Source organism: Mytilinidion resinicola, assembly GCF_010093595.1.
Source record: "Mytilinidion resinicola strain CBS 304.34 unplaced genomic scaffold BDZ99scaffold_18, whole genome shotgun sequence".
Taxonomy (NCBI): domain Eukaryota; kingdom Fungi; phylum Ascomycota; class Dothideomycetes; order Mytilinidiales; family Mytilinidiaceae; genus Mytilinidion; species Mytilinidion resinicola.
In genome coordinates, this window is record NW_022985454.1 from 53843 (window position 1) to 78868 (window position 25026).

The 25026-nt window shown below is 53.4% G+C and overlaps 9 protein-coding genes across 9 annotated transcripts; 3 read left to right on the forward strand and 6 right to left on the reverse strand.

Annotated features, from left to right (window-relative positions):
- Positions 1-65: 65 nt before the first annotated feature.
- BDZ99DRAFT_466438 (uncharacterized protein) lies at positions 66-890 on the reverse strand. The gene has a single exon (XM_033720770.1). The coding sequence runs from the start codon at positions 466-468 to the stop codon at positions 190-192; it is 279 nt and encodes a 92-aa protein (XP_033572391.1). The 5' UTR covers positions 469-890; the 3' UTR covers positions 66-189.
- BDZ99DRAFT_105304 (uncharacterized protein) lies at positions 639-2054 on the reverse strand. The gene has a single exon (XM_033712356.1). The coding sequence runs from the start codon at positions 1590-1592 to the stop codon at positions 810-812; it is 783 nt and encodes a 260-aa protein (XP_033572392.1). The 5' UTR covers positions 1593-2054; the 3' UTR covers positions 639-809.
- Positions 2055-2582: 528 nt separating this feature from the next.
- BDZ99DRAFT_511001 (BRO1-domain-containing protein) lies at positions 2583-8546 on the reverse strand (the record flags this gene model as incomplete). Its single annotated transcript, XM_033724513.1, has 8 exons — positions 8334-8546; positions 6799-8279; positions 6719-6723; positions 6622-6626; positions 5549-5817; positions 5029-5458; positions 3828-4979; positions 2583-3776 (listed from the first exon to the last, which is right to left on the reverse strand). The coding sequence occupies exons 1-8, from the start codon at positions 8472-8474 to the stop codon at positions 2583-2585; spliced, it is 4677 nt and encodes a 1558-aa protein (XP_033572393.1). The 5' UTR covers positions 8475-8546.
- Positions 8547-8877: 331 nt separating this feature from the next.
- Positions 8878-9834, reverse strand: BDZ99DRAFT_466440 (uncharacterized protein). Its single transcript, XM_033720771.1, has 3 exons — positions 9470-9834; positions 9119-9386; positions 8878-9068 (listed from the first exon to the last, which is right to left on the reverse strand). Exons 1-3 carry the CDS (start codon positions 9674-9676, stop codon positions 9022-9024), a joined length of 522 nt encoding a protein of 173 aa, XP_033572394.1. The 5' UTR covers positions 9677-9834; the 3' UTR covers positions 8878-9021.
- Positions 9835-12781: 2947 nt separating this feature from the next.
- BDZ99DRAFT_501672 (DUF1766-domain-containing protein) lies at positions 12782-15180 on the forward strand. Its single transcript, XM_033723837.1, has one exon. It carries the CDS (start codon positions 12884-12886, stop codon positions 15050-15052), a length of 2169 nt encoding a protein of 722 aa, XP_033572395.1. The 5' UTR covers positions 12782-12883; the 3' UTR covers positions 15053-15180.
- Positions 15181-15371: 191 nt separating this feature from the next.
- BDZ99DRAFT_449984 (general substrate transporter) lies at positions 15372-17591 on the reverse strand (the record flags this gene model as incomplete). The annotated part of the gene is made up of 5 exons (XM_033718141.1): positions 17172-17591; positions 16977-17120; positions 15938-16763; positions 15709-15888; positions 15372-15652 (listed from the first exon to the last, which is right to left on the reverse strand). The coding sequence occupies exons 1-5, from the start codon at positions 17268-17270 to the stop codon at positions 15372-15374; spliced, it is 1530 nt and encodes a 509-aa protein (XP_033572396.1). The 5' UTR covers positions 17271-17591.
- Positions 17592-18024: 433 nt separating this feature from the next.
- Positions 18025-19707, forward strand: BDZ99DRAFT_511004 (DUF1479-domain-containing protein). The gene is made up of 4 exons (XM_033724514.1): positions 18025-18352; positions 18426-19195; positions 19260-19507; positions 19588-19707. The coding sequence occupies exons 1-3, from the start codon at positions 18046-18048 to the stop codon at positions 19497-19499; spliced, it is 1317 nt and encodes a 438-aa protein (XP_033572397.1). The 5' UTR covers positions 18025-18045; the 3' UTR covers positions 19500-19507; positions 19588-19707.
- A 211-nt stretch (positions 19708-19918) lies between these two features.
- Positions 19919-21479, reverse strand: BDZ99DRAFT_539760 (uncharacterized protein; the record flags this gene model as incomplete). Its single annotated transcript, XM_033726682.1, has 3 exons — positions 20760-21479; positions 20186-20698; positions 19919-20126 (listed from the first exon to the last, which is right to left on the reverse strand). Exons 1-3 carry the CDS (start codon positions 21443-21445, stop codon positions 19919-19921), a joined length of 1407 nt encoding a protein of 468 aa, XP_033572398.1. The 5' UTR covers positions 21446-21479.
- Positions 21480-22450: 971 nt separating this feature from the next.
- Positions 22451-25025, forward strand: BDZ99DRAFT_574380 (uncharacterized protein; the record flags this gene model as incomplete). The annotated part of the gene is made up of 6 exons (XM_033728367.1): positions 22451-23001; positions 23057-23949; positions 24015-24232; positions 24285-24360; positions 24417-24590; positions 24655-25025. The coding sequence occupies 6 exons, from the start codon at positions 22451-22453 to the stop codon at positions 25023-25025; spliced, it is 2283 nt and encodes a 760-aa protein (XP_033572399.1).
- Between the last annotated feature and the right edge of the window lies 1 nt (position 25026).

Genomic DNA, 25026 nt, shown 5'->3' on the forward strand with positions numbered 1-25026 from the left:
CTACGCCTTGGGCCCAGTCCTAGTCACGTTTGTTAGGGCCGGTTCGCTCTGCGCCATCAGCCTTACTCAGAAGACATTTTCCTGCAGTGATGGGGTCACGCTGGGCGAGAAAAGAAGCAATGGCATCGCCAATTGTGGTCAGAGGCCTGCGCTGAACGCGGAGTATGACATACACCATACTCGGTAGTTTCAAAGCGTTGCAGAGGACCACGACCACAAGAGAGTGATACTGAACTGGACTGTGCATCGCGCGGGCTGCGGATCCGACAAGCAGTACGATACGCGATGGCTGTTCAATGTCCAGCGCGCCAAACTCGTTCCCAGGGCCGTCATGTTGCACTTGCCGACGGAAGCGCCCCCTTTTCCAATCACGATCTGATCTAAACAGACCCACGCTTTCCCAAGGGGCACTTGGCCCATATCGAGGAAGCTAAGGCCGTGCCTAGTCGCCGTCGTTGCGTTTGCCATGGATACGGTGAAGTTCCGCCACAGATCGTCCTCAGAGGAATCGCCGTAACTACGCAAACAAATCGTCGCTCGCGAGACGCGGATCAGACGATACCGCGACGACAGAACCGCCTTCAGTCACGTACGACATGCTTTCCCTTTTGGTCGCGGCGGAGTACCGTGATATGCAGTGGCGATTCGAGATGTTCTTGTACTTGGTTAGGTCAATGTCGCCCCAATCCGGATAATTCAAATCAGCAGGTATGGGCAATGTCCGGTTGGCCGAGTCTATAAAGTGCGAAGAGACAGCGGCAGTGCGATAGAGGTTAGCGCCTGTGGTTTCGAACACGACGGAATTATACCTAGCTCCCTAGGTCAGTATAGAAACCGCGATGTAGGTGGGGCTGACGTAGAGGGAGAGAGTGGCACATAGGAGATGGATTGGCAGACTGCTGGCTCCCAGGATGCGCCATAGCAGAATTCGTTCCCAAGGCATGAACCGTATATTTCGTATGCTTGAACCCCCAATTTCCACCCACAATCCTCTGCGGTGGGCCAGATCTATCTCGCTCCGAGTACAGGCGTTCAAGCGCTGCATGCAGTAATTCGAAGCGCCGAGGAGAGCCATGGCGAATATGTTGATGATGTATTGCAGGCCCTGGAACCAACGCGAGGCAGCTGTACAGCTGGATGGTTGTTAAAGCTCGAAATCCGTCTGCGCCTCTCGGACCTGCGAATAGAACCACGAGGAGGAAAACAAGGTTGAGGACCAGAATGAATGAGCCTAATGAAGCCACCCATATCATCACAGACACGGAGTTTATTCGTGACCATGCAGATATGGCCGAGCGAGCCAGTGAACTGAGATGCAAGGTCCGCGTGTTCGTCGCCTCAAGGTGTGTCGATCTCGCGCTACGACTCGTGTTCGTGTCCGCTCCTCGAGAAGAGTCTGCCTTGCTGTCGCCGGGAGAGCATGCTCGGGTGGGGTACTCTTCGAGCCTGGGACTGATTAGACTGGCAAAGAGACTGTGGACTTCTAGCTCGGCGACTTGCACTATCTGCGTGTTGCTGTCCCCAGTATCGCGTGAAAAGGGGACCTGAAGAGGGTCCGTATGCGCAGCCATCGTGACATAGACCACGCGCATACGATACGTCCGCCGTCAGCCAGAGCCACACGTCAAAGGATATGGTGTTGTGTATAAAGGAGCGAGCCTCTTGGTCCATTGCAGACTCACTGGCATGGAAAAGGACAGAGCCCAGAGCCCCCTACATACATAAGTAACAAGGATTTTACCCTTGCCTGCGGTGCAATCACCAGCCGGAGCCGCTCCAATCGCACTTTAATCTCCTCTAACGTCGTTCACCCCCGAACGAGATTCACCCACTTCCGAGGATTGGTGAGGATTTCGGGGGCCGATCCGCTAGTCTACATTCTTCTAAGCGTGACCAAATCTGCTCGCGAAACACTCCACCAATTCCCGGAGGTGGGTGAATCTCGTTCGGGGGTGAACGTTAGCTATACTATAGAGTACGTAGAGTCATCGACAGTACTATCCTATACTACACAGGGTCCTATTTACAATAGAAAAGTAAGCTGAAGGTGGGTATAAACTATCGTAGTGCGGCCTTGGTGGAAAGTTAAGCCGAAGTTAAGCTGGCGTTATTTTGCTTACAAACAAAGTATACAGCGCTAACTAACTTCAATAGGAAGCGGGAGGAGATCTGGGAAGAGGTTAGTACTTCATAGGAGGTACCTTTCAGTTCTCTAATTCAGGATACAGCACCTCGTGATCGCCATCTGTTTTCTCTCCATATACGGGAGATGCAGGGACAACGAATATCTCATTCCCCTAATCTAGCAACCACCTCCCTCCCTCCACCCAGATGCAAAAGAAACCCCCGCTCCTAATTATCCATCCCCAACCCTCCTCCCCCTTCTCTTCTTTCATCCAATTGGAAAAAGAACAAACTCCTCGCCATGAGTAAAAACAGCCCACAAGCGCACAACAGCATCAAAGAAACAAGTCACCCATAGAAAAGAAACCCAGCTCAGTCAATCAAAAACAGAAAATGCTCACAATTCTAGCTTGCATATACACCTCTCCCCTCTCCTCTAGCCTTCCCTCCCTACAACCCTACGCCCACTTCCCCAACCCCGCCCACGGATCCTGCCCCTGACTCCCCTGCCCCCCCTGAGGCGGTCTCCTCGGATCATGCGCATACCCCCCCGGCCCACTCGGATAATTCCCCCCACTGGCGCCAAACCCGCCAAAGTCCTGACTCTGGCTCGGCGGCGGGCCCGGCGGCGGCGGCGGCGGCACATACCCGGGCGGGATGGCGGCGCCATACTGGCTCTGGCCATGCGTCTGCTGATGCGGGTTCGGCGTCGTCGCGCTGGGGTACGCCGAGCTCTGAGGCCCGCCGTAGGGGTTCGGCGGCGGCGGGGAGAAGTACTGCTGGTGCGCGGGGGGCGAGACGGGCCCGTAGGCGTTTGGGTTGTAGGGTTCATTGCGGGGGTAGGATTCGCGGTGCTGCGGGGGTGGGGGTTGGAAGCCGTTGTTTTGGGGCTGTTGGTAGGAGGATTGGGGGGACATGTACTGGTTTTGCTGTTGTTGTTGTTGTTGTTGTTGTTGTTGGTGGCCGCCTGGGAGGGCGGTGAGGGGGTAGCGGGGCGTGATGGGGGGAGAGGCGGCGGGGTTGTAATGGGGGTGGGCGGATTGGGCGAAGCCGGTGCTGTTTTTGGGCTGGAGGGATGTTTGGATTGCTGGGGGGCGGTGTTGCTTTGGTTTTGGGGCGCCGTTGGAAGGCGAGCTGGATGGTGGCTCCATTGACATCCGTTCCATTAGCTCCTTTAGCCTCTCCTGCTCGCGATCTGCTTGGGCACCGGCACCGCTGCTTCGTGCGCTTTCGATCTTGGTGAGGAGTTGCCCGCCCTCTGATCGTCGGTTGTTCACGAAGGTATCAACGTTCTTTTGGAGGCTCTCCACCGTCTCTTTCATTTCCGAGTAGAAACCCTGGGCTCGCAGAAGGCCGGCAATGAGGTCGTTGAAAGACTGGTAGACCTTTCGGTATTTGGTCATGACGGAAGATCGCTGCCGTGAGAACGCCTCGTACTTCGTCTGCTCTGAACGCACTCGCTTATCTTGTAGAAGGTCGCTGTATGTTCGGGTGAGTTCCTTCATCAGAGAGGTCTGCTTATGGTTCGCCTGCAGTAATCGGTTCTGGTGCGGTCTGAACTTCTCGAGCTCGGCCTTGAAGACCTGAGTCTCCTGATTCGATATAGATTTCTTGTTGAGGATCAAGAGGTTCGATATATCATCGCTGTGAACCTATACACTTGTTAGCTTCCATGACCTCCCACCATGATTCGTTCTGCCTACCTTGTCTTTGAGATCCTTCAGAACCTGAGCGCGTTCCTTCTTGATGAGATTAAGTTTCCGTAGCAAGTCTTCCACATGCGATATTTGCTCGGCAACACTTGGACCGCCCTCAAAATCATCGTCGATGAGGTTTTCGGCAGACGACGGACTGGCGCCCTTCCCTTTACCTCTTGACGCGCCAGCCTTGATCATCGCACGTTGGTAGAGAACGTCCGCCTCATCCGTCTCCCCAGCCGACCGCATCTCATCAAAGTCGGATTCGCATTGCCTGAAAGTACTGTAGAGCTGAGCATCGCTTGTGCTAGCTTCGTCAATCGCCCCCCGGTAGTTCTTGATGTCACTCCGTAGAGTTGCTGTGAGCCTCGAGCTTGGCTGCTGTGTCCATTCCGGCCCATACTTCGATCGCATCTTCTCACACACGCTTTCCTCCATGTCTAACTGCTTCATGCTGTGGTCCAGCATCGCCGTTATCTCGGACTTGTCCGTGCTCAGCTGGTCAAATGCGTTTGTGAAAGGGGCGTGGCCAGCAAGATCCTCGCACCATTTCCGAAACTCGTCGTCCACCATCATCTCTTGATCCATGCCACCTTTCAGGATGTTCAGACTGTCTGGAAGCTTCAGGTAGTCCAAGCTTGCAGCCATCTCGTCGTTCGCAATCTCCACCTTCTCGCTCTCCGCTCTTATCAGCTTTGCCTTTTCTTCATCGTACAAACTCGCAGATTCCGTCACCGCCATGGGTACAATCTTGTTGAAAATGTCGGGTCCAATTATCCTTTGTATATCCTGACCTTGATACAGCTCGCTGACCGGGATTGCCTTCGCCGCTGGTAGTTTCGGGATCTGGGAGAGCGAGGCTTCCGTCGGAACACCCTGATGATAAATGAAGTCGTTGTCCTTCGTGAACTCCGCAATTTTCTCCTGAATGTTCTGAAGATGCTTCCTCGTCATATCTGCCAGAAATATGCCGGTTTCCGATGTGAGGTTCGAATTGGTGGGAACAGAGGTTGGGAAAGCATTCGCGGTCCGATTTGCTTCTCGTGCATGGCTTTCAGAAACGGTGAGCCTACAAATTGATACTCCGTGTGCGTTTGCGTCGTTATCCGCGAGAGCCTGGTAGTATTGGGCCAGAGATGACATGTAGTTGAATTTGACCTGCAACTGTTAGCCAAACCGCCACGATATCATTCCTTTCTGTCCTTACCTGAGTGACCAACAACCACACTTTCTCAAAGACAGCCCTCGTCACATTGTCCTGCGTTCCTTCTTGCGCTTGGCCATATAGATAGGCAGCCTGACTCGCCAACTTCGCCAACAACCCCACCTTCTTCCCATCTGATATCTGCTTCTCTAAAAAGACCTCCTGGCCCTGTGCTAGCATTATCGCTATTAGTGTTTTTACAGTCTCCCGACTCAAATCTGTCGAGGGTGCGTGTAGAAAGTTCTCGTTTATATACGTAAACATGCCAGCCGATGCCTGGAACGAGTGATACGCAGTCTTGAGGCCCGTATCCTCATGGCGGTTCTGAAGCGCAGCATGGCAGGAAAGCACAGCGGAGATGTTGAATATTATCGAAGCCTTCTCGTAGGCGAGGGAGTATTGGGAGGTGGGTTTATGCGTGAAAGCGTCGAACCTAGACCCATGATATTAGCTCCCGTTCAAATGCAAGAATCCGCCCTGCAGCCACCCCACCACTCTCTGGAATGTTACTCAGCTCACTCACCAAGTAAACGAGATCTTAATGTGGTTCTCGTCAACGGGAAACCTCAGGTCCAGCAGCTCCAGCTGGCCATAGTACCGGTACAGCAGGTCCCTCCCCGCAGCGCTGTCTTTGCCCGCGCCGCGCATGTCCTGCCGCAGCCGGTTCAGCGTCGCGCACTCCTCCGAGTACCGCTCCGGGTCATCGCCGTATGTCTGGCGGATGTAGGCCTTGAGCGGGGTGATCCAGTCAATCTCGTTCGTCTGCTTCAGCGGCACCGAGATCATGGGCGTCTGCATCGCCATGGTGGCCGAAGCGTGGCGGGGTCAGCGCCGCCGGTGCTGCTGTTGGGGACTGTCCGCAGTGATGTATCGTGTGGGGACCGGGCAGATGTGGTGTTCGTCCCAGTGAACAAACAGCGCCGCAATCGTGCAGGAGGCCGGCGTGGAGGCTGCCAATGATAGTTCAGGTGGATTGTTGGTGGGCAGATGTCTCCAACTCCCCCGCCTGTGGTGTCGACGTGAACGGTGAATGTGCGTAGGTCTGTATCGTCGAGGCTTATGTCGCGAATTGCAGATGCATCGAATATGCAAGGCCGGGGATGGTGATGCGGGCGACGGCTGGGTGCGTCCTGGCGTTTAAGGGCGGCCGTCGGTGGTATCGCACTCGCACATGGAGGCACTGAGTGTGGACGTCCTGGAGCTGTAGCGGAGAGAGCGCGTCCCCGAACTGCTGCAAATGCTGGGCGTCGATATGTACAGGATCTGAGGATCCGTGGTGGCACGGTGGGCAGATGTCAAGGTGGTGAAGCGGAGTGGGGCATGCGCCGTCAACTTTGGAACGTCGAGTCTCTTGGGCTGCAACCGCATAGTACGGCTGGGAGAACTTCTATCTTCGAGCACCATCCCAAATCACCCCAGTAAGCTTCTCTCTCCTGAAGGCTAACAGAGGCTTAACGATGCCCTGCGCCTCAAGCCTCCGCAAAGGCCATCCTGGCGCGCTGGGATGACACCTAGCCAGTCACAGGTGAATACAGGGGGCGCATTAAGCGCTGGGGAGCAGGGCTGGGAGGTGATAGCATTCTATAGTACACTGACCATCGCTCTTCTAGATACAGTACAGGAACTCCAGATGCGGAAGAAACGCCAATTCATGCAGGCCAATTGCCAATGTCCCTGTTATCCGCAGACGGACTGCCTCTAGCAAACGCCGTCACTCAATAGCATATGGTACATTAGATTGCTCGCTGAATCAAGAGGGGAGATGGCCCTTACGACCCCGTTCTAGATGCCTTCTTCGGCCCCTCTTCGTCGTCTTTTGCTTTCTCGTCTTTCTTTTTCTCGTTTGTGGCTGGCTTTGCGTCGTCCTCCGCGTCGAGGCTTTTGTGCTGCCCCGTCAAGCCATGCCATACGGATTTCAGGATGCCTTCGTTCTTATGCGACTCGCCCATTGCCGACTTGACGTCTTTCTTCACGTTCTCCGATGCTTGCGAGAAGCTTCCCAGGTTCATGATGCGGTGAGCACTCTTGTCGCCCATCTCGTCCGCAAGCATCTCCAGGATCGTCCGTTGGTTGACGCTCAGATACTTTGGCATCTGGACCTTGAATTCCACGCGGAGGTCTCCTTTTTGGTTCCTCCGCCCGCCCAGTTGCTTCATACCCATCCCAGCCAGCGTGATCTTGTCTCCAGTTCCCGCGCCAGTTGGCACTTTGATCTTGACTTCACCGTCCAACGTAGGAACGGGGATTTCTCCTCCCAGGATAGCGGTCGTGAGTGGCACTGCGGCCGTGTAGAGAATATCCGATCCGTTTCGCTTGAACTTGGGATCCGACGCAACCCGGATGAAGACGTATAGGTCTCCATTCGCAGCGTGCGGGTTCGAACTTGGTGACTGGCCCGTCAGCGGAGCATCTCCCTCGCCATTGACCCTCAACCGCATGCCGTCCTCCACTCCTCCTGGTATTTCCACTGTGACCGTTTTCCGCTCTCTCACAGCACCATCCCCATGACAAGTCTTACACTCTGCACCTCTTGGAACCGTGACTCCCGCACCACCGCAGGTCGTACACGTGCTCGCCATCTGGAACCCCCCCATAACATGCACCCGCGTCCCCGTTCCCCCACAGCTCTTACACTCCGTCCTCTTCGCCCCTTGCTTCAGCCCGCTCCCCGTACAAGTCCCGCACTTGACCAATGGTGTGATCGTAATCGTCTTGTTCGTCCCATTCGCCGCATCCATGAACGAGATATTCGTCTGCACCTCAATATTATCCCCCACCAGCACCTCCTCCTGAAACGGGCTCCCCCTCGCCTTCTTCCCTCCTCTTCTCCCGCCCTGCGCACCCCCAAATGCACTAAACAGATCCTCGAAATTGATATCACCAAACCCCTGCGCGCCCCCGAACCCGCCTTGCGCACCACCGCCGCCGAAGCCACCGAAGCCAGAGAAGGGGTTTCCAGGCCCCGGTCCGCCTTGCCCAGCATGAGGATTGAAGCCCCCGTTCTGGTCAAACGCCGCAGGGCCGTACGCATCAAACGCCTCCCGCTTCTTCGGGTCAGAGAGCACCTCGTACGCCGACTGCGCCGCGGCGAACTTGTCCTTCGCCCCCGGGTCTTTGTTCGTGTCTGGGTGGTATTTCTTGGCTAGACCGTAGTACGCTTTCTTGATGTCGCTAGCGGATGCGCTTTTGTTGACGCCGAGGGTCGAGTAGGGGTCTGAAGGAGATGCGAGGCGAGGGTGGGTGGAGTGGAATGACTGTTTCGATGTTAGCATCAGCCTTCCATCAAGGAAGATATGGAGAAGGCCTACCCGGATCTGGGGAGCACGTTTTTGGGGCTGCCATTTGTGTGTTGAGGCAGCGTATATCGGTCGGTGGCATGCCCGCGTCGCGCAGGCAAGACGCCCGGGCAGGGCGGCTGTGATGGACACAGCCGGAGCCGCGAAGCTCATTGTGGGAGATGGGCCAGATTGTGAAGACGAAAGTGCGTCGGACAGAGGGCGATTGAGAGGGCGAGGGTGGGATGTTGGTTTGGAGAGGAGAAAGGTATCGAAAGTTTGGAAAAAGTTCGGGAGCGGCGATGGAAAGGGTATAGCGGCTGGTCGCGCGTCATATTCTCGGCATCCCGAGGTCACGGTAAATTCGATGAATTGCCGTGTTATAAAGATGGGCACTGCGAAGAATGTTACTATTCAAGCAATCTGTAATCCTAGCTGGAGCACCTCAAACATCGTCAAGCAAGTGATAAAGATATGATGGTCGTTGAGTGAAACTCATGTATTTGCATGTACGCCCTCGAACCCGTGGCGATGCAGCCCTAACGAAAAGTGAGGATATCTCAAGTTACCGTACCAAACTCCTGGTCCCAGCCCAGAACGCCAATGAATGCAAATGCCATGCTATGAAAACGTCCTTGGCCAAAACTTTGTCCGGGTATTTATGTAAGTACTCCTTGCCTGCGCCGTTGTGCCCATCGAAATCCAAAATCAATCCACCCAACTATTTCTTCGCGGAAGGTGGAGCAAAGCGTGCCCTGAACGCTTTGTCTACCAGGCCGTTAGCTTTGATACTATGTCTCTTGAGGGATCTCTCATGCCTTGTGTCTTGGTCTTGTACAACAGATCCACAATAACCTCCGACTCATTCACTGCCAGCGCGTTGAAGTTCTTGCGCACCGACATGGCCAGCTGCTCCTTCGGCACCCTACGCTTCGCCTTCTGCCTTGCCATTGTAGGAGAGTATTTGCCGATGCCATGCGAAAGGACAACGTGACTGAGGGGGTTCTTGAAGGACGAGGGAGCGTCGAGACGATATGTGCGGCGGTAGCTTTGCAGGAGCGCTGCGTCTTCGGAGGCCCATGACATCTGCATTGGTGGATGCGTGTCAGTATCATGCCGTTGAGACCAATAGTAGGGGCTGAAGTTATTATGGACTGCTTTGAGCGTACAGTGGATTGACCATTCTGCCCGCCATGGGTCGACGCGGAATCCGCCTGCGAAACGACCTCCTTCAACGAGCTCCCGTTTGCAAGCGCAGATGCACCATTGCGACGCCCCCGCATTCCAGAACCAGGGTTCTGTGGCGCATTGAGCTTGTCCTTGAGGATCGAGGTCGAGGTCGAGTCCTCTTGGAGCACGCGTTTGGTAGGCGGCATGGCGAAAAGGTAGAGCAGCGACCAAAGGCGATGCAGGTCGAAGAAACGAAGAATAACGCAGAAAACGAAACGTCAATGCTGAGCGAATCTCTTGGTGGTTACATCAGTAATGAGCAATAGCGTGTTGGTGGTGAGATTGGGCCTGATCGAGGTCGAGCTGGAGAAAATGGCCGAGGCTGCGTCTAAAACGTCATAAGGTAGAATAAGGGGTCCAAGCACATTAGTCTGTTTTGGTCATAGTCAGGGGCACTCAGGCCAGGGGGCTTCGTTCCAAGATCATGAAACGAGGAATCGGGCGTGTCAAAACTGTCCTTTTTCTATTTTAAATATCTTATCAGGGACTTTAAGCGGCCCACAATGTGGGATTTCTCATTACTTTTATTGCGAATCTCTTAGAGTTTTATTTCTCCGCTATCAATCTTACAATTGCTGCTCCTGGAGCCCCGGAAAGACTGGTTCCATTTCCTCCTCTTGGGCCTTGGGTCATGACTGATGCTTTGCCAGACGATGAAGCAGGACAGGACGACCACTTAGCCAGCGAACACTAAGATAGTGGATACGAAGGCAGTGGTCGCCAAGACCATAAGCGCCATGACGATGAACTCCCGAGATATTACAGTCCTGCGACAAAGGTTTGGGGACTCTTGCCACTGCTTGGGGTACCCGTGTGGGCTTCTTCACCGTCACTCCGTCACTGTCACCGTCATCCCGTCACCATCACCCCGTTACCGTCAACCCCCCTCCACACCACCTACGCCACCGACGGCACCTCAACTAGCTACTGGAGAAGGAAGGGCTAAGGGAGTGGTGTTAGCATCGATAGCGCGCTCCCGGAGAATCTGGGCGGAGGGACGGAGATGGAGTCGAGGCCATCATAGAGGAGGGAGCCGAGGGCGCGGTAGGCGCGTGTTAGAGATGGAGCTGGTGAAGGGCATGGAAAGTGGAGGATGCGGAGGTCGAGCTTTCTCCCTAACGCTATAGTAGGTGGCGGCGGTGCGTGGCGAACGAGACGGCGAGTTGCGCCGGGTTTCTGGTTATAATGTGGTGGTGGAGGATGCTCGAGCCGGTCTGTTAGCGTGGAAATGCGGATAGTACAGTATCAGGCCATAAGTTTGGGCACTGCTTCCATCTGTTTGGGGTGTTCCGATAGGCCATCTAACCCCAAACTAGGATGTAAAATTCGACACAGTGGAAATAGGACTACCGTTTGGCTCGCCGAAGACATGCTAGCTGGGGTCCTCCTTACAGTGGTGTCGAGCGAGCAAGAGTGGAGCCCGATCCATGGGGTGTCCGTGTGCCCAAACTTATGACTTAGTACTGTATCTATGTTATGGAGGAAGGTCTGACTTGAACTTGATTCTTGTGATCGTGGCGCTTATAGGGAGATTGGAGGGGCGATTGGAGGGGCGATCGAAGAGGGGTATGGTGTGGGTGTAGAAGTCGGAGACTCTTAGAGGTTGCTCTTGACCGGTCTGCGGATGCTCTATAGAAAGACGTCTAGCCAAAGCAGTCGAAGCTCGAGGGGGCCGGCCCTGGGGTACTCTGCCAGTGCTGTAGGTCCTTTAGCTGCCATCTTTGGTTCAGCAATAGACCATTAAAGAGATCTTCGTAGGTCGAAGTTGACCTCTCGTTTGCCTCTTTAATTGCTAGACTTGATAAATGAAGATTCCAAACTCACCTGCTCACGTCTCTTCCCATCTAGAGCAAACGTCGAAGTCCCTAAGTCTTCAACGAATCAATCCCACACTTTTCTCCCCATTCCATCCACTTAATATGGCCAAGCTATTGGACTCAATCTCCAACGACGGTATGCTCACGTGACCAGGAAATAACGACGCACTAACGATCTTGCAGGCAATCTTGGGGACATATTCTCGACGGTGCAGGACAAAGCAGCCACGCAAGACTACCAGAATGCTACCCACAACGACGAGAGTGCATCATCTACTACCCATAAAGCTGGTGGTGGTAGCGGACAAAACGGTACGAACGGGAACGTGGACCCTAGCAACAGTGGTGGAGAGACCAGACAGACGAGCCATCAAACAAATGAGACGCTCAAGCGTAAGTGATGTCTCTAGCCTCGCGCCCGCTGAACTATCTTTTAATCTCTAAAAAGGCAAAACGAGTGAAGGAGATGTGGGTTGTCCTTCTTGAGGGGCAGCTACTGAAGGAGCGAGCAAAGATCTCAATCGGCGTCGTCGGGACATGGAAAGAAACGCAGTACATTGCGGAAACGGAGTAGGATGGAAGAAAATATACTCTACTGGTATGAAGCTGCTGTTGATGGTGCTATGATAGTAGTTGATGAAGGGTGCTTGTCCAGCCACACCTGCTTGTGCTGGTGTGGAACTACTAGAACTACATGCCACTTTTCACATAGAATATTTTAGTGGCATTTCGCTAGAGACATCTAGTCCTGTTCTCCCGCATCGAGTAACGTTTCGTACCTCTCCACCTCTCCCATCCATCTTATCTAGCTCGGTAATATCCTTTAATATCCTCATCTTACATGCGTTCAAATACCAATGTGTTACTTCCTCTTGTTTTCGCGCCTTCGAAAGCGGTCCAGGATCGAAGTAAAAGATACAATTCAAGGCCGTAAGCAAGACCGCGCAACTGCAAGGGGACGTCTGAAGCAGCCCTGAGAGCATCCTGCCGGTACGCCCGATGAACTGAACGACTGGTCTTAAGTTTGGGTAGTAACGTACCTGCATGAAGTTGTCACGCTCCACGTTTCACGCAGTTACCGCGCGCTAAGCAGGGGAGTCACCATATCTCCAGCAACCACCACAACTGGGCAGCCAGCCAGAGAAGGATTTTTCCCCCTGGATTATTCCAGCTGACTCTTCAACTGCGTCGAATTTCATGCACACGCTTCTACTTAAGGAATGCCGAACTTGCGGGACAAGGCGGTGCTAATCAACGGGGGCCATGCGTGCGGCACAGCAACACCTTGAACTCCAACGAGCAAGGCTGCCTTGTAATCGGCTAGCCTAGCTCGCTGTAGCTGAAGGGAAGAGGAAGGTGGTCTTCCATCCCCCCGGTATGGCTGCCAGCATATAGCCCAAGCACTGCCCTCCAAGTCTCAGCCTCGTGGGAGGTACTTTCCTGCTGGTATAAATGAGATTTGCAGATAAATAGTGCGGAAGGCGGTGTTCTTTTTACTCGAATAGCTTCTGGATCTCTCGGACACTTCTTTGCACAATGGCTGCTTTCAACGAACTCGTCGACGAAATTACCTATGGCTTAGGGGTTTACACATGCTTCTACTCATTCATAGGACACGGGCCTTGCAGAAACAAAACTCACCATCAATTAGATGCGCAGTCAATACTTGACGCTATCTCCGACGTACCTGAGGAACCAGTCATTCGCCAATGGCTTTGCGGTCAGCATCAGAATCTAGGCGTTATCTACATGCTACGCGAAAGGGTGCAACTTTGGAAAATCGATCAAGAGTATACTGATGCTTCTGGTGCTGAAGTACTGCCATCGGTTGAGAACACAGACACTGCCACTAGTCATCATCCACGACGCCCTAGTCCCTCGCCAATAAAAGCAAATTCCGATCACAACTTGTTGCAATCGACCAGAGCAGAATCAGAAAGAGTGTCACCACCGACTCGATATGTGAGCCGGAGTAGCAGACCAAAGCCCTCTCGTAGCTCTCTTGGCGCATCTTTCAAAGACACGACAAGAACTCAAACGACGCTTGACCCCGGCACACCCCCTCGAAGAGCAAGATCTACCAGTCAAACTAGCATACCGCCAACGTCTCCATTCTCACAAGGCTCTTCACTTATTCCAAATACCCAACCTGGGACGGCCATATTCCCCGGATCACCATCTCCAACCCTTCCACCACCTCCGAATACAAGGGTATACCAACTACCGCAATCATCGAGCCGCAAACGCCCCCGATGGAACTCTACGACCAATCCACCGAACTCGCAGCAGAAGGAAAACCCATTTGAGATACCACACGCTCAGTCGTCCGTCAGTGAACCGCACTTGCCATTGCGAGAGAACACCACTCTCCCAACGGAGCGCTCATCCCATGGCGGGGATTCAGAACAATCGCAAAATAGGTCTTCGAACAAGGGTCGGAGGGAGGTCTCAACCATTCAAGGACCTTTGGACATTCAGTCGTCAACGGTAAACGCCCTAACGAGACCGCGCACCACTGCACCACAACTGCCAGGAGGATTTAACTTATCCGACAGTGAGGCCGAGCCAATAGAACGACCTCTTTCGGCAGCCGTCAATGTCACTATCACTAGGTCCGATGTAGAGTCTATCGAGACTGCCGCAGAGATGAGCGACTTACCTAGCTCTACCATTTTCAACGCAATTCAATCTGCTAGTGATCGATCAGATGACGCCTCCGACTCCGAGGAATCTAGACCTACAGAATCCAGAGACGATACCCCCGAAGTGGCCAGCAATCTTACCCTCTCTCCTTTTACTCCCACCAAAAGGCCAAGAGGTAGACCACGGAAAGCCACATCAACAGAAGCGCCTGTGACACCAAGCGAAAAGTCTCCTAAGCAACCAGCAGTCCCCAAGACCTTCAGCCCCCGCATTATCGACGACTACATTATAAGCACTCTCGGCAGACCCCTCCCCGCTCCCAAACCCGACAAAGGGTTCGTCTACATCATGCGCGATCCGCTTATTCCTGGGCTCTTTAAAATTGGCATGACAAAAGGCACCATCACTGATCGCCGCCGGGGCCTCGAAGCAATCTGCAGGCGCCCCCTCGATGTCGTGTACCTTGATGATGAAGGCGGCAGGGAGCAGCTTCCGATTGCAAACTATCAGCGCGCGGAGAAGCTAGTGCACGACGAGCTTGGTCATTGTTTGAGGCCGTTTGTGTGCCCCGAATGCGGGAGGAAACATCGGGAGTGGTTTGAAGTGGACAAAGAAGTGGCGAAGCGCACGGTGAGGAGGTGGACTGAGTTTATGAGGAAGCAGCCCTATGACGGGCAAGGATTGCTGGGTGTAATGTGGAATCGAAGGTTAGATGCGATGGCGAGACCAAAAAGTGGGGAGAAGTTGGAGGACTATGAGATTCGAGCGAAGAGATGGAATTCGTTCATTTCGGCTGGCCAAAAGGACTTCATCAAGGATTATATGCGGAGGGCATTTTTTGGAACCCTGAAGCCCCGGAATGAGAGCTTGGCTTACAGGTTGGTACGCATGAGATGGCAGCTTTCGTGCTTGGTTCTCAGTTTCGCAATGTTCTCCTTGATGGTTCTTGGCAAACAAGCACCGAACATTTTTCTTTTCGGCATGGATTTCTTCTTGTATTCATCCATGGGTGTCCTCGTTTTGGCGGGGACATGTTTGTTATTCCACAATCTCACGACCTGAAGGTAGTGAGTTCATTATGGTTCTCTAGTATCGGAATTTTCTTCTTCCTACCCAGTTCTCTCGGTGCATATATATTGCAGCCCACCCAGGCATTCATAATATTACCTGTAGCGGAAATATCAACCATTTCTCTTTCTAACCCTACCGCTCTAACGAATCGCAAAGAACTCACACCTACAACGTCACTTCATTCAAGTCATTCGATGTTGGTCAAAACGGCTACAGAAACAGACTTAAAGCCAAAGGTAGAGCATTCATTGATCATATTCTCATCTCAGCACTAATTCAACAATAGCACCGAAACTCAGACTATAGTCCACTAAGCCTGCCTCACACCAATGTCAACGCCTCCCTTATCCGCAAATGTAGCCTTTCCTTCACCCCCGTCACTCATTGTCTCACTCCCTTCTCCCACAATCAGTTCTCTCGGATCCATATCGCCAAACTTCACCGCGATCTCCTCCAGTGGGATCCCCTTGGTCTCGATCCAGAAGTAGTAAATTACCACAAGAAAGATTATGTCGTACGACGCGTTGACCATAAAGAACTTCCATCCGAGGTTGTCCATAGCATATGACATGAGGAAGCTGTACATCATGCCTACAAGAAGTGTCAGTGTGCACTCGGAACATGCGGGTTGAGGAATTGGAACGTACCAGTGCTGCAATCAAGGAATCTGAAGACGGCGATGCCAGCGTTTCGCGTGTGGTACGGCATGATTTCCGGGGGATACGCGGTAGTCATTGGCGTGATGGATGCGGAGTAGAAGCCCTGGAAGAGGAAGATGAAGGCGATGGTGGCGTAGATGCCGCTTTTGTTAGTGCTCTCGCCGAAAGCTGTGGTATGTCAGTTGAGGAGCTCTCTGTGAAACGATTGGATACTAACACTTGGTAAGGCCTCCAGCGATATAAAACGTCGCAATCATCCCCACCATACACCACAAGGTCTGCTTCCTTCGACCCACAACGTCTAAGAGGAAGCTACCGACGACGGCGACGACGAAACACCAGCAGTTCAAAATAACGTTGATTTGCAACTGCGTCGTCGGATTCGTAATCCCCGCCTGCGTCAACATCGTCCCCAGATAAAAGCTGATCACAAAGTTCCCTAGCGTCTCGATCAGCAGCCCGAAAGACACAATAATAGCCAGCCGCCGCAGATTCGGGGTACCAGTAATCAGCTCTTTCCAGGGGTTGGCGGGATACTGCTCCTCTTCATACTTCAACGTCATCTTGATCTCCTCAAGCACCTCCGTTGTCTCCGCCGTATTATTCTCATAAACAATCGCCAACACCTCGCGCGCATACTCCGGCTTCCCATTCGCCACCAACCACCTTGGGGACTCGGGAACGAACGGCAAACACGCAATCGACAGCAGACTGGGCACGCATTGCAGGATCGACGGGATGCGCCACGCCCACGTCGTCGCGATGTCGACGGTGCGGTAGTTGACCGCCGACGCGATGAGGCTGCCCACGTAGTAGCAGCTGAAGAAGATGCCGAGAATCGTGCCGCGGTAATGCGGCTTGATGGTCTCGCCGATGAGCGTCGGGGCGGCGCCGCCGGAGAGCTGGCCGGCGATGCCGGAGAGGATGCGGCCGAGGACGAACATGCCGGTGTTTTGAGCGGCGCCTTGGATGATGGCAGCGATGACGCCGATGCAGGCGGCGATGAGGATGGTGGGTTTGCGGCCGAAGCGGTCGGGGACCCACTGGGCTGGGTGTTAGTAATGAGTCTTATCGAATTGGAGTGAAAGCATGGAGCGAATTGAGAGGAGGTAAGTGAACCGCTGTGGGTGAAGGTTGGGGTTGAGTATTCTTGATCGCACCGAGTAGTCCATTCTGCGGTGTCACAAAGTCGAATCCACGAAGGAGAAAGAAAGAAAAAATCCGGAAGCTTAGGGGTGTAACAAGAAAGTCCTTACCTGCATGAAGAACGTCGCAACGACACCGCCGAGCCAGGATCCAGCAGTAAGAAGACCTCTAGTCGAGGCATTCAAGTGGAAGTAATCTTTATACTGCGGCAAGATGTTGAGGCCATTCATCATAGAGCTGTCGAACCCCAGCGTCTTTTTGAGGGTTTAGCTAGGACCGTGAGTGTTAGAAGTGGTTGATCTCACCGCGGAGTTCACCACAGCTACTACTATGAGCAGTACCGTGAGGGTTCTGGAGCTGCGAGGGACCAGCCGAGACACATGCTGTCGATTAGAAACCGCCATGGTGATTGTAGGAGAGCAGGAGGTTCTTCGATAGAGATCGATTGATTGAAGCGACACTCGAGTGAACAGGGTCAGGCTTCGATCGTTTTATGGATCCCAAGCATCGTGCCTATGCACACTATGCTGTGGTAGTTCGACACGGATATCTCCATCCCCGGTATCTGATACCGCTTCCGAAGATTGCGGACCTTGAAGTCAAGGCTCTAGATTGCGATCTCGCGGCTTCATGTCGCACTAAACAACCTAAATCGTCCTACCCCGTCGTATAAATACATGCTATATGATTGGCTATAGCCACTATCACGAATTGCCTAATGCAGAAACTTTTACATAGATTACAGGGTTAGCGGACAAGTCCGTCGCCTGCTGGTTCGTGATTGGACGGATGAGCGAAGATCTCCGGAAGAGCCCTTCCGGTGCCGCTGGGAACGTCTACTTAACCACCCCAGCGACACTGTTATCCCTAGAGCTGCTAGTCGATCGTAGTACTCCGGCTCGGTGGTCGATAATCGTGGTACTCCGCTCGATAGTCGCTCGTAGTGCTCCGCTCGATAGTCGCTCGTAGTACTCCGCTCGATAGTCGCTCGTAGTACTCCGCACGAAGGACCCCTCGGCGCGGAGCGCCGAGAGCCATGATCTGATCTAAATATCATAAGCCAACTCTACCGTATGGTGCAGGAGATGTCTATCAAGAGGTGGCGCGGTCTGGATAAGGCTTCAACGCAACCCTACTGAGCGCTGCGCTGCAAGACGACTCAGACCACCACAGATTGCGATGCCTGGACTCACGACTGAATGGCCGCCGTGGAAGGAGTACGTGCTTGATAAGAAGGTGGCGGAGGTTTATGACGCTGATGGGGACTATGCGGCGGCTAAGAAGGCGATTATCGAGGAGTATGGCGAGGAGGCGCTGAGGAAGAGTTGGGTGAAGACGTGTGCAGCGCTTGAGAAGGTCACGGCGGAGCTGGAGGAGAAGGGGAATGAAGTGATACCAATACTCAGCATCCAAGACGTGCTTTCGGATTCGGTTTCCGAGGAAACGAAGACTGAGATTCGGAGAGTTGGGTGTTTCGTTGTCAGAGGTAGGTCTCATGTCCCTGTATCCTTATTACCTCTAGAAATCGAAGAGCCTTCAGAAATCTAACAAATCCTCAGGCGTCATCCCCAAACCCTCCGTCGACGCCCAATTCGCCAACCTCAAGGCCTTCGTCGCAACCAACAAATCCCTCATCAAAGGCTGGCCCGACAACCCCCCCTCCATCCTAAACCTCTACAACTCCACCCCCCAAAACGCCCTCCGCACGCACCCCCAACAGATCGCCCTCATGCGCTGGATCAACAATCTTTGGCACTGGACACCCGACCCCGACGTCTCCGCCGACCCCCTGCTCTATGTTGACGGCGTGCGGATTCGACCCCCGAAGTCGCAGTTTCTGGGCCTAGGTCCGCACGTCGACGCTGGGAGCTTGTGTCGGTGGGCGGACCCGGACTACCGCCGTGCGTATGGGAAGGTCTTCGGGGGACTCCCAGAAGAGCATGATTGTTACGATCTGGATGCGCGGAAAGACGCGAACCAGATGCTGTATCCCGGCGACGGGCAATCGACTGTGCTTCGCGCGTTCCAGGGGTGGACGGCACTGACCCGAACAGCTCCTCGTGAGGGGACGATCAGGCTGTTTCCGAATGTGAAATGGCAGATTGCGTACGTGTTGCTGCGGCCGTTCTTCAGCCCGCCAGCGGATAGCGCAAAAGTTATGGATGCGGAGGCTTGGACGTTTGGCGGGGACGGGAACTGGTTTCCTGGCACGTTCAAGAATGATAGCCAGTATTTGAGCTCAGGGAGCCATCCGCATCTGAGGCTGAAGGAGACGCTGCTGCATGCGCCGGCGATGGAGGCGGGGGATACGGTTTGGTGGCATGCGGATGTGAGTTCGTCCTATCACCTCGCTATGGCAGGGTCGTATAAGACAAGATTGCTGACGGGTGCAGATGTGCCACGCGGTGGATGCAGAACATATCGGTACCGAGGATGCCAGCGTTACCTATATCGCGGCTACGCCGACTACGCGGATTAATAAAGAGTACATGCAGCGGCAGTACGCTAAGATGGCGAAGGGGATGCCGCCGCCGGATTTCGAGCACGGGGGAAGTGATGAGACGAAGTTGGAGGGGTTTGAGGGGTTCGCGATTAATCCGCAGTTGATGAAGGAGTTGATGGCGAGTGTGTGAGGTATAAGGTAAGTGCCAGGACGAAATCCTATGCACTCGCTCACCAATGTCTAAGGTCTTTCGTTAATTGCAATATTAAAAAATTCAGATCAGGGTTAGAAAGTCAAGACAACGCAAATTAGAGTGGTTCTGAACGGTTTAGATCGACATCTTTCATCGCTTTATCCGGGGCGACCTAGCCTCTCGTTGGAGAACCGGAAATAAGCCTAAAAATAGCTACACAAGAGAATGCACAAACTTAAGCCGTAGTACTGTAGGTAAAAGGTGAAATCAAAAGTGAAATGAAAGATGGAGTATGCTCTGCTTCAAAGACTTTCATTGACTCAGTCAGGTATACTGCGGAGTACTACGCAGTCCTGACTTCCTCCTGACTAAAATATAGTACACTCTACCAACCCATCCATCTTCCAAACCTCTAATTACTCCTTAGGTGTATTCCAGCCACTGCATAGGCTCCTAATGTACCACTCTATAATCGCTAAAGTGTAATTCTCGGCATTGAACAGCGCCATATCTCCCGGCTTCCCGTTACACTGCGCGGTCGGGTCGTTCTCGTAGCATTCTCTGAGCTGCTGCAATTCATTGTATTTGTAGACTTCCTCGGTGTAGTCACCCTGCACATTACACCTAGTTGACGCGCGGCATTAGCAAAGCTACATCGTTCAGCAGAAATACAGCACACGTACGATGGAGGCTTGTTAGCAGCGCCCCCCAGATCCCAATCTTCCACCGCGGCGCACACGTCCACGAAATGCGTGAGCTCGTGGATGACCACCCTCGCACCGCTGCCGATCCCAATGTCGAAGTTATACTCGGCGTCGTTGAGCAGCTTCTTGTTGAACGTCTTCCGTGTTAGAGTTTTCTTGGTGCAGAAGTCTTTCGGCAGCGCCAACGACTGGTAGTTCTTGATGATCTTCGGGCAGATGATGACCCACGACCCGGGACACGTCTCGCCATTCGGCTGGCCTGGATGTGGGCGTAGGGACAACTGGCTCGCGCTGGTCTGGGCTTGGATCCCTTCGGCGCCGTTTTCGCTGCGGCAGGTGCGGTCGCGGGTGTCCGGGCGCGATTCGAGCGTCGTCCAGGTGGTGAGGATGTTCTGGGGGTCGTTGGTGTCGGCGGTGGTGAGGGCGCGCAGCTCGGCTTTGACCATGTTGTGCAGACGCTTGAATTGGGTATTCGGGAACCATCTCGTAAATCTACATTCGTTCAAGGTTAACCAGTATTAAGTTGAAAGCTCGCCCGCGGATTCGCGCTTACCCAACGTCTGTGATGCCGTCGTAGTTCCCGTTAAAGCTGTCCAATCTCGCGTCCACGGCATGGAGAACAGTTGTAGCCTCGTCGATCATGCTTTGCAATAGCGCTGCGCGGTTGACGCCGAGGCCGTCATCTACGTCGACGATTCGGACACTTCGCTTGCTTAGCGATCGGTGGAAATTAAGATCACGTCTTTCCTTGCTGGAGAAGGGCCCGTCGATGGGACAGGAGCCACCGGCGCCGTCGTCGTCGGATGTGCCGAAGTAGAGCTGGGTGGTGGCTTCGACTTCGGCGACTATGACCACTTGGGATGTTTCTGTTGGAGAGAGGTTATATGTCGCTGTGGCAGTTGCTTTAAGACCTGTGACAGTGGCTTTGCCGAGCGTGAGGGTTCCTTTGGTGTCAGTGTTGGCGAGTACGGTGGTTTCTGGCTGGAATGATTTTGTGGTAACTGGGTCAAAAGAGACGATAATGGAGGACTCGGCGCCAGGCGGCTTTACTGTGACCGGAGAAGCAGTGAAGACCAGGGAAGAAAGGGAAGTTGGGGTGACTGTGCAAGATGGCGAGGCACATAGGCTTCCAGCGAGAGTGGTAGGTTTCCCGGTCTCTTTGTTCTCACGCGGGACATAATGAGGATGGGAGGCAGCATGCCAAAAGAAGGCAGGAAGTAAAAAGAAGGAAGAAATCATGGTGAAGAAAGAAGACGGAAGACTCGATAATGCTGGAATGAACGATTAATGTGCAGTGAGCGGTTCTCTTCTATTTATCAAGCGTCTGTGAAGTTCGAAGTGTTGACTGAACTCCTACCTATTATTGCATCGGCAAAGACATCTCACTCGTGCCCCCTGAGCGTCATGATGATTGATGCGGAACCTAGGCGGTGACACGAGAGGGAAATGACAGTGCTACCGCCCCAACGTCTCGCAGGGCTGACTGTCAGGTGGAGTGGAGCCTTTTCAAATCGCGATAATTTTTGTTCGCTGTTAGACTGCCATTGGATACCACGGGTGGCCCCTGGAGATCTCGCATGCAGATTAGTTGTGTGGACGCAGGGACGAGATAAAAACGGGGCGTGTGCCGTGTTACTTGACTGGTCAATCAGCATTCCGGCATCGTGGTCTCAGAATAGTACGCCGCTTTGGCCGACGAGGGTTCTGTTCGCCGCTATCGCTTACCATATGTGGTTAGAACAGAAGCAAGCTTTGGTGAATAAGCGCCCCTTGCAGCGGGAGAGCGGCCCCCCTCACGCCTCTACCGCATTCTACGCCTCGTGGTCCCGCTGTCTCACATTACCGATCATAGGGAATGCTTAATCTGGGTTGAGGCTGAAGGGATCGTTTCACCATCGCCTCGGCCCCAGATTACTCAGCGCTCGTTTAGGCTTAGTAGACTAGTTGGGCTCAGGGGTGTAAGCACAGCATCTCCCCATTTCCCTTGCGACCTCTCCACCCTTCGGACCCACACCTAATCCAAGTACGAGAAACAAAACAATCCTTGATCAGTATCCGCATGATGTGAGAAAGTAGACCCCAATATAGAAACTAATGTGTTTTGCATCTCCCTGCGTAAGCTTGGTGCAAGGCTGTAACATATCAGAGCATCACTTCGAGACCAGTGATATAAGTAATGACTCCCATGGAGCTTTTCAACTATTCTCATCAGATTGTATTTCGTTTCGTATATCAAAGTTCATCATGAAGAATTTTCTCTCCTGCGCCTTGCTGGCTCTTCCGGCTATCGCTCGGGCCGCCTCATTCTCTTTTTTGCCCTCAGGCGCTTCTTCTTCCTCGAGTTCTAGCCACTCCTTCACCCGAACGAACTCGAGTACCATTCTAAGCACATCCTTATCGTCTAGTCGAACCAGGAGCAAGTCCAGCAGCGCGGTAATTACGACTACCAGCAGCTCCGTTCACTTCATTGTTCCGACGGTCACTTCCACGATCCCTTTCAGTTTTGGCGTGGTATCTCCTTCACCGAAACCAACTTCCAGCGGCGGTAGTGGTGGGTTCGTCGTTGTCAATCCGGCAAACCCTACCGAGACTGTCGGGTTCACAACTACCAAACTGCCGGCAGCCCATCGGTCAGACTATCCTGATGCGACTGACTTGGCTCCTCTCGCGCTTCTGGGTCTACTCTTCCTTGGAGCACCACTAGAATTACCCGCTCTTCTCTTCGGCGGGGGGGTGGTCGTTTTCCCGTTTGCTTCGGAGGCTGTTTTAGCTTCCGCAGCTGCATGGCTCGCCTTGTGAGTGTTTGAAAAGGTCACATGAAACAATGATTCATGAATTAATGCCGAACAGGGAATCATATCCGGACCCTGATGAAGTGGACGAGGATAATCACGACAAGCCAACAAGCAAGCCTTCGGACAAGCCAAGCTCCACGAAGTCCCGAAAGTCTTCCTCGAGGTCTTCATCATCATCGTCCTCAAAATCTAACTCGATCCCAACGATTACTGAGACGGTCGCAATCACGCTCTCTTCCATGGAGGCAGATATAGGAACAAAGTCAGAATCGTATTTTACCATCGATCAGAATTTCTACGGTACCACGATAATCATCACTGATGGGACCGAAACTGGGTCTATGAGCAGTGCAAGCTCGACCGGGTCGGTGTCTAGTAGCTCAGTGTCTAGTAGCTCGGTGTCCAGCAGCTCGATATCTTCCAGCAGGTCTCGGTCGTCCAGCTCCCCCTCTTCTTCCGTATCCTCGCCAGTTTCTACGACAGAATCAAAGACATCGCATTCCTCGAAATCATCTCACTCATCATCACCTTCGTCTAGCTCGCCAAGTCCTACATCATCTGAAACAAAGACTTTGTCTTCCACCAAGAAAACATCCCACTCTAGCTCGCCGTCGCCTTCAAAGTCTGCAGAGGGAGCGGCGCCTCCCGTTACTGCTACTATCCCAACAATAACTCCGTCGTGTATCCAAGGTTATGCGACTCCAACTGCCCACGCAATAGTCTCTGCCAATGCAAAGGCCCCTTCTATTAAGATATACGTTCCGGCTGCCGATAATGCTGGAACGAATTGGAACGTAGTGTTTGACCCTGGTTTCGGCGTCGATCCCGCCAACAACATGCAGAACTGGCAAGTTGTGATTGATCCGCAAGGGAACGGGGGCTTTACAAACATTGTTGCTAGTGGCGCGACCAGTGATCCTATCAAATGGACAGCGCCGGCTGGAGCGAGTAAGTCCTTTACTACGAAGTGTGATAGATTAAAGAAGAAAGCCGTTACTAATTCTGTCTGGCAGAGGGCACTTTCATTCAGCTGCTATTCAACAAGGGCCTTGGCAAGCAGACCTATGGCCTGGATGTTCTCGGCGACGCGAAGGCTTGCATGCCTACGTGCCAGGAGCCTCCGACAACCGTTACTCGTAATGGCGCGATTTGTATCAAGAACGGCTGCTCCAACGACGTCAACTGCCAGCCCACGAGCACGCCGATACCGAATCCAGCTGGAACGGATGTCGTAAGTACCCCTTCCCGCTTTTCTCATTCGCAACCACTCACATCCACCCAAGCATGTGAGGAACGGTTGTGCAAGCATCAACGGAAGCCCGCGATGCGATAGCGACTCTACGTTCGATTCCAAGTATAGTAAGTGCTCTTTTCAATACTTGCTACGATATGAACCTAACAATAGGCTTTCTTAGACGTCGCAGACAACAACCAGCCCTATGCAAGCGCCGCCATCTATGGCAACTTCGACAAAACTAATTCTATGAACGGAAACGTCCAACCAGGCTGCAAACTCCAGGCCCAATGGCCAGCCAACTACGGCGACGTCTACTTCGACGTCAGTGACGGGTGTCTCTACGACTCTGGCAGTAAGACTACCCCTCCCCCTTCCCTTTCTCTCCAACACCCATCACTAACATCACCACCCCGCAGACTCCAAAATCTGGGACGAATGTTGCACCGACAGCACAACCGACCAGATCTCCAACCCCTACGAAAAGGTCGCCGCCTCCTGCCAGCGCACGCCGGGGGTCGGCTTCGTGCACTTCGAGATCTACAGCAACGGGTGGATCACCGACGGCGGCAAAACGCTGCACGACGAGATCAACGGGTGCACGCCGACGAGCGTGACGAGCTGGAGCTTTGGGTGGAACCATGGCGTGCAGAAGGACGGGTCGGCTGCGAATCTCGGAGACTATGATACGGAGTATCTGGCGAAGTTCAATATTGATCTGTTCTTTAAGAACGGGTGTGTGGGCCGGGCGATTGCGAGTGCGGGCGGGCCGGCGGGTGTGGATTGTTAGT